The sequence below is a fragment of the Ruditapes philippinarum genome, unplaced genomic scaffold (assembly GCF_026571515.1).
Source record: "Ruditapes philippinarum isolate M1 unplaced genomic scaffold, ASM2657151v2 ctg6299_1_1_1_1, whole genome shotgun sequence".
In the NCBI taxonomy this organism is placed as follows: domain Eukaryota; kingdom Metazoa; phylum Mollusca; class Bivalvia; order Venerida; family Veneridae; genus Ruditapes; species Ruditapes philippinarum.
Genome location: NW_026866369.1, coordinates 1 through 7,678, shown reverse-complemented (window position 1 = coordinate 7,678; position 7,678 = coordinate 1). Strand labels below are relative to the sequence as shown.

Sequence of the window (7,678 nt, the reverse complement as noted above, 5' to 3'; positions counted from 1 at the left end):
ACTTGTGGTTTAAACATTTTACCTTGCATGCTTTGTTTGAATCCAGCTCCCAGGATTCCTTGATTGAGTCTACCTCTGGAGACTTAATGTTTACTTCTTTTGCGGGCACCAGGTTCGAATTTATTACTTTCTTAAAATCTTTACTTCCAGTCTCAAAGTTTTGGGCATACTTACTTCCTGAACTTACTTCCTTACTATCAAATGTATTCACAAACTCAATATACCCACCGTAGCCCAATCTACTTGCATCTGTAAACACGACTGCATCAACTATACTAATTTTTCTTTCCAGATTTTACCTTTTTTGTTCATACCCGACGCATTTTCTCGCCAAAACAACAATTCTTGTAAAGCTTAGTCTGTCACACTTACTTTGCTATTCCAACTTGTTCTATTTTCTATACACTTATGCAAATACCTCGTTTTGCGACAAACTACTGTCCCCATGACACTAAGCAGTGATATCACCTGGCCTACAACTGAGGCTAAAGATCTCACCTGAATAAGTTGTGTATTTTCAGCCCTGAGCATTAACAACAAAACATCTATAGATGATTCGAGACGTTTAATTCTCTCACAACTGAAAAACAATCTATTCGACAAAAAATTTAAATCATGCCCCAACCAGCTAGCATGTTGAGACGCTAACCAATTACATTTTTCTTGAGCTATCAAAAATCCCAATTCATTTAAAGTTTTCTGAATGAACAAACTTGAAATGTTAGCTTGCTGAAAATCCGCATTACCTCCAATACCGTCGTCTAAAAACATAACGACTTTGTGACCTAAAGATCGCCAAAATTTTACTACACACCTTAATAATTTTGTGAAAATATGACCTGCGGTTGCTATGCCAAAAGGGAGGACGTTAAACATATAATATTTTGTTTTACCCTTAGATGTCCAAGAAAAACCTAAAAAAGTTCTATGTTTTGAAAAAATTTCTACATGATGATAAGCGCTTTTTAAATCAAATGTATATACATAACTGGAAATGTCAAACAGTTGTTGAGCGACTTTAATGTTTTCAAATTTAATTTTGAACAAATGTAAACAAGGGTTGATGTGCCTTCAATCTAAAACTAATCTCGGCTTACCAGTTTTACTGTAAGCGACTGTTAAAGGGTTAATTATTCTTGGTTTATTCTGAACCTGTGAGATAACACATTTGCTCAATAAAGAGCTTATTTCTGATTCTACAAAATTTGGATTTTCTCTTGAAGACTTGTTATTTTTTAAATATATATCCAGGGGCGTTTCTTTAAAGGGTAGCCTATATCCATTTTCTACAACGTCAAGTAAATAACTATCTGAAGTGATTTTTCTCCAGTATTCTAAAGATTCCTTAAGACGCCCTTTTGGCGATAAACCATTAATACTTACATGATTTTTATCCTTTTCAGCAATAGTAGATATTTCACATTGATCAGTATTATTGCAAATATAACTCTTACCGAAAATTGCTGGATAATCGTTACTATGACAACCAGACTTCAAGTTACTAGCTTCTCTACAATCTAAAGAATCAACATTTAACGTGGTATCTAACATAATACCCTCTCTCTGGACAGAAAGTCCGTTGTCAACCATACAGTCTTGCGACTTTTCATCACAAAAAATATGACAATTAGAAACACTTAACTTATTGTTAGGACGCCTGTTTTGCTGACAGTCTGCCTTCCACTATCCAAAATCCCCGCAGGTATAACATGCTCCTGTACGCTGAGTCTGTCCTGTAGAACCCATAGAACGCTGAGGCTGACTAGTCGTCTGTTCCCCCGTGTTGACTCGTCTACGATAAGGCAAATTCCTTATTCTCGCCTTCTTGACCTTATCCGCTTTAGCCTTCCTATTCGCCCTGGCCTCCGCTTTGTAAATGCGCTTCTCGTCTTCACTGCCAGACACAATTGGATTCGACTCATACTCCGCCACGAGGCGTCAACCCAGCTCAGAACCATCAGCCAGTTGAATTAACTTCTGCCTCCGTTTTATAAGGTCTTTTGCTAAATAAAAATAAAGCATTTCAATTATACTGTACATAACTCTTTGCAAATATTTTATACATGCATTCAATACACATTCACTGCTACATCGAGCCCATACTATGTTTACATAGTGCATACCTTAGACTACACTGATCAGGCCACGCAAATTTATAAAATTGGTTACGAACGAAATGAAAAAAATGTTACCTTCTATAACTGAAACTCGTGCTCTATCGATATCTTGTGAAGACAAAGATGTGCTAACATCTTCTAATTTAGCCATTACTTTAGCATTATGTCTGTATTGCTCGTCATTACTCTTCCTTTTAAGTTTTGGTTTTTCTTGAATATCAGAACAAGAAGGAATTGGAACACTTATTTTATTTATCATGCCCTCAATATTTTTCAACAGCTGCTCATTATTCTCTTTCAATGCTGACTGCACCTTGTCTTCAATAATCCCCTCCATTTCATCCATCCTGTCATCGTCAGACATTTTCAAAATAAAGCCTAATAAAATTTACGCCTTGAAAGGACAGAAGTCAAGCCTAGAATGAAAACCCGCTCTATTTTACCGCCAAATACAGCCTAATACCACGTGACCGTTATGCATAATGACTCGCGCATTTGTGAATCCCGCCATGTTAAGACATATGTTCTGTACTATACTATGTAACGTACAGAACTTTCAATTCATTTAACACGCATAGTTCATTACTAGAATGTTATTATTTGCATTTAAACAAACAACACTTGCAAAACATGTTTAAATGAGATGACACAGATGATTTTTTTAGACTTTAGATACATATATTTCTTTTAAAAAACCTTTTTAATGTATATGTTCTGACTCATAATAATGCCTACAACTCGAAATCCGTACGGTATTTTTTTAAATTTTGAAAACAGATGTCTTTAAGGAACACAACTCAACAAAGTTGTCAATTTTACAAGCCCTTATATTGCCCATTAGAGTGGCCATAACTTAAATGATAACTTACAGATATATTGTAAATTGCTCAATATTAACAATATGATAAACAAGATCATCAAGAAAAGGCGGCGTTCAATGAACGCAACCCCCATACGACCCAGCAGCAAGAACCAGTGGCAAGGAGCCCAGGCGGACCCCAAACAACCAATATGTTAAAACAACTATATAATAAAGTGAAATTGTAAACTATCGTCTTTATGATTTTAAAACATCTTTTTTTTAACCTAACCCATAGTCACCTAGTATATATCAAAAACATGAAAAGAAAACATTCAGTATTAGTCGTTTCAAAGCGTATTTATGTTAAATCCATTCTCAAAATCAAGTCGTTCAACTCGGTATACAGTTGTAGCACAGACTCAGCGAATCCAATGGCATCTGTAGGTCTGGTTACGAATTCCTCACATTGTCTTTTTGGGCGTGAATACATGGTTTTGCAAATATATACGTCTCTCAAGTTAACTGCATTGCCGAAGTCGTGAGTTTCATACAGATCTGGTAGAAAAATAAACAATGTGTCAGGTTTTCCACAAATAACAGAAGTACTGGTTTGTTGTCTTACTTCATGAACGTTCCATTGGTGTGCAATCCGGTCCTGTATAAAATCCATGAAGAAAAATTTTAAGTTCTCACATTGTATTGGGTCCAGATCATTAAGTACACCTGTATCGCGTAAGTCTTTGAAAAACTTAATCAACCAATGAATTCCATTTTTTGTCGTAATGTAAACCACTACTTCTCAATGCGTTGGTTAGATGTGCTTTTTCCAACTACAACGCTTCGAGAACCAGCAAACGGATCGGTAGAATCGTGTCTGAAGTATTGCTGCAATTGTAAAGCAATGCAGTTTTCCGTACCACCATCACAACGTATTATTTGGGAGGGGGGGGGGGCTTTTTTATGTTAAATCAATGCGTCTAAAAAGTATCTTGCAATAAGGTGTGGGTCGTTATTTAAGTTCGAAACCTCTAACCACATAATTTTTCTACTCAACCCATCCACAGCAGCATGGACACAAAAACCCTTATGGTTTAAGTTTGTCGTAACCGTTCATATCTGTCATATGAACCTTGGTCCTTTGGCGTATTATTCGCGCCGGCTTAAGCGATGCGCTTTCCGCATCTTAACACAATCTGGATCAAGCTCTCTCATTATTTCAATGACGTCGTCCCTCTTGACTTACATGTGGTAATCCAGCTTTAACCAACGCCACATTGTACGGTATCCTGTGTATTGTTCACTTGTTTGTATTTCTCTGCTTATAACATCAGACACAGTCTCAAGAGGAGTTACGCCGTTCAAAATTTAAGCGTTTAAAAATTCTCTTCACTGTACACAATGACATCGTAACGCCATGCCGTACCACTAAAAGTGCTACGATTTCATAGATCTTAAAAGCTTTCTGAAAGTACTCTTTTATCAGCAGAGTTTTTTTGTTATAGATGTTGATGGTAGGTACCTTGACACGGTAGCTTGGGTAATATCGAACAGTATAGTGATGAAGACACAGATCAACATCAAGGTTTTCGTCCTCGTTATCTTTTTTCCAGTAGTTGTGTCTGAAATGCAAGTTTATCTTTTATCTTAATCTTAATACATTCATAGCATACAAAATAAGTAAATCTATTAGCTCCGTCTTACACAGATTGTTAGGCGCGAAATAAATTATAACATTTTAAATGCTTTAAGGATATTGTTCTAACTGGTCCTATATCTATTTTTGTTCTTAAGTGTCCTTTTCTCAATTGTTAAAATATACAACAAAATTAGGCATTGATGCTAAATGCAAATGTTGCTCGATCACAATTATAATTTAACTTTGTACTTGTGTGAATGAACAGAGCACTTGCCATTCTTTATGAAATTGATCAACACAGTTCAACTTCTTTAGAGAAATACTGATTCTGTGTTAGCTCAATAAGATGCTGATTAAAGATGCTGAATTGCGATACACGTTAAATACTGTGCACCATGCCATTTAAAGACTATTTCCTGTCTACTTGTAAAACAGTTATTTGTTTTTACTCATGGCCAGATTTTGTGATGAGGACAGAAAATGTATAAGCACTAATATAATGAACATATTTAGAACATAGCAGATTGCACAAAACACACAGCAACACTTGTTGAATTAAAGTCTGTGATATATTACCACTATGGGATTATATCAAATAACATTAAATTTCCTCCTTAACACATCCTCTCTTCCATGACACATCTCAATGAAATTATTTAAAACGTTTAAAAAACACACCTGAAACCAACGTTGCTGCTTTCAGCTTCTAGAGCACGTGTAAAATGGGTTAGTCAAAAAACTATCGTTGCCGCTTTCAGCTTCTGGAGCACGTGTAAAGTGGGTTAGCCAAAAGTCATAAGACGTAAGTCAAAAGTCGAAAGTCAAAAGTAACACATCTGTAAGTCGAAACTCAAAAGTGACCCTCCGCGGCTTCCATAGAATACCGTTCATAGTCGCCTAGTGTTTCATAGAACCGCGTTTGTGAAAATAGTCATTTGCATAAATTTGCATATGCGCTTTCGTGGGTCGCTTTTGAATATTAATTTATAAAAAATGACGTCAAATGGTCAACCTATAATAATTTTGCATTTATTGATAAAGGATATACATGCAGTTCATATTTAAATCCACGTCTTTGGCGGAAAAGATACTGCACGTGTAAAAGTAAAAACCAATACAAAAAGTCAATTCATATTTTTTGTTACGAATGTAGGTGATGTTTAAATTAACCTATAGCTCTTCAGCGCTTCTTATGTAAAATTTTTCCAAGTATAATTTCCAATAACCGTAAATTATACCATACCCAGACTATGGTATAATTTTCAGTTTTGAAGATCGAAGGAGTAAGTGTTTCTGGGCGGAGCTATAGGTTAAAACAGATACACCATTGGTGCGTTGACGATTTCTGGGTTTGCGTAAATTATACCATAATCACGTGACCTTTCTTATGCAACCTCGCTCGACTTCGTCTCGTGAGGTTAAGGCATAAGAAAGGTCACGTGATTAGCAAACCCAGAAATCGTCAACGCAGCAATGGTATATCTATTACTTAATTTGTAATTTAGAGGAAAGTCACGTGTGTCTATTCACTTTTTTCCGGTACACAGAAAGTGAAAGTACATTATGTTTTTGGAAAATACGGTTAACACATGACATTTAGTGTATTCATGTATATCTCATATCAGATATTAGCTACTGAATATCAATTGTCTAACTCATTAAAAATAAATGTTTCCGTATCGAGCAACTGAAAACTCAGCCATATTATGCCGTCCTCCATATTCCCGACTGAAATGTAACTTCATGCGTAGTGACGTAAATCATGCATAATTAAAACCCACCCATTCAGGTACACATGTAATTGTTTAATAAAGCGGACTGGTAGTGACGTAATAAAGTGAATATTAATGAGGCCGATGAACACTAACATTGTCTTCATAATTGGCCACAACAACACTTTGTTCAAGACCTTCACGTAGACCAGACTAAAATTGAATTTCGTTTATAAATGATCTTGATTTTCAAGGTCAAATGTCAAGTTTGTGCTTGATTTTTGTATTTTCTGATCGCAAATCAGGAAATACAATGCTGACATTCAATATCTATGTATATGTTTGTGTTCATGTTAGTGTATAATTTGACCTTATAAATATGCATGATTTACGTCACTTTGCGCGCGAATACGCACCCTTGTGATATAGAGGATGCGAGTTTTCATTTGCTCGGTATTGAAACTTTTATTTTCGGACAACTGATGCTCAGTAGATATGATTGATACATCTAGATACACTAAATGTCATGTGTTAACACGAGGTCACGTAAAAAAACAACATAATGTCTACTTTCTGTCTACCGAAAAAAAGTGAATAGACACACGTGACTTCCCTCTTAGTTGCAAATTAATGAAGACATTTCCTACATTCGAAATAAAAAAATACTAATTGACACTATGTATTGGTTTTTACTTCAAAATCTTTTTCGCCAGGACGTGGATTTAAACCTAAACTGCATTTATATCATTTATCCATAAATACAAAATTCATGTAGGTTGACCTTTTGACGTCATTTGTACTTAATTAATATTCAAAAGCGGTCCATGAAATCGCATGTGCAAATTTATGCAGATGACTATTTTTACAAACGCGTTCTATGAAGCACTATGAAAAATAAAAGGCGACTATGAATGGAATTTGATATAGTATCGACTTTTGTTCTGCTTTGGAAATTAACACACATTATTTTGAAGAAATGCAGCGTTTTCATTGGATGACAAATAAAGTTGGACACTAAGTGGGCTAGAATGTTATATATGGTAGTGCACGTAATCCTATTACGGACCAATTTTATTATGAAAAGAAAACAATAAATAAATCCTCTTGTTTCTTTCTCCACTTATCTTCATACTTTATTTATTTGAATGGCAAATATGAATGAGAGAACGTCTTGATGTGATATTGACAATGTATGTTATGCTTAATACTTCATATAGTTAATTCATTGCTATTTTATGGGTCTTTGTTTCAACAGTCAAATTTAAAAATGATGAGGTACATCGATGTTTTAAGTAGGAAATTCGTACTGGAACTAGGTCTAATCAAAAAATAAGAATCGGTGCCTTTGCTCTGTAATTTTCTCCACATTGTTTTCCGTTGTCTGTTATCCGTTCAATCGCTAGCTAGTGGG

General features: G+C 35.3%; 1 protein-coding gene across 1 annotated transcript; it reads right to left on the bottom strand.

Annotated features, from left to right (window-relative positions):
• Positions 1-289: 289 nt before the first annotated feature.
• Positions 290-2,750, bottom strand: LOC132732312 (uncharacterized). The gene is made up of 2 exons (XM_060718709.1): positions 2,193-2,750; positions 290-2,003 (listed from the first exon to the last, which is right to left on the bottom strand). The coding sequence occupies exons 1-2, from the start codon at positions 2,479-2,481 to the stop codon at positions 1,939-1,941; spliced, it is 354 nt and encodes a 117-aa protein (XP_060574692.1). The 5' UTR covers positions 2,482-2,750; the 3' UTR covers positions 290-1,938.
• Between the last annotated feature and the right edge of the window lie 4,928 nt (positions 2,751-7,678).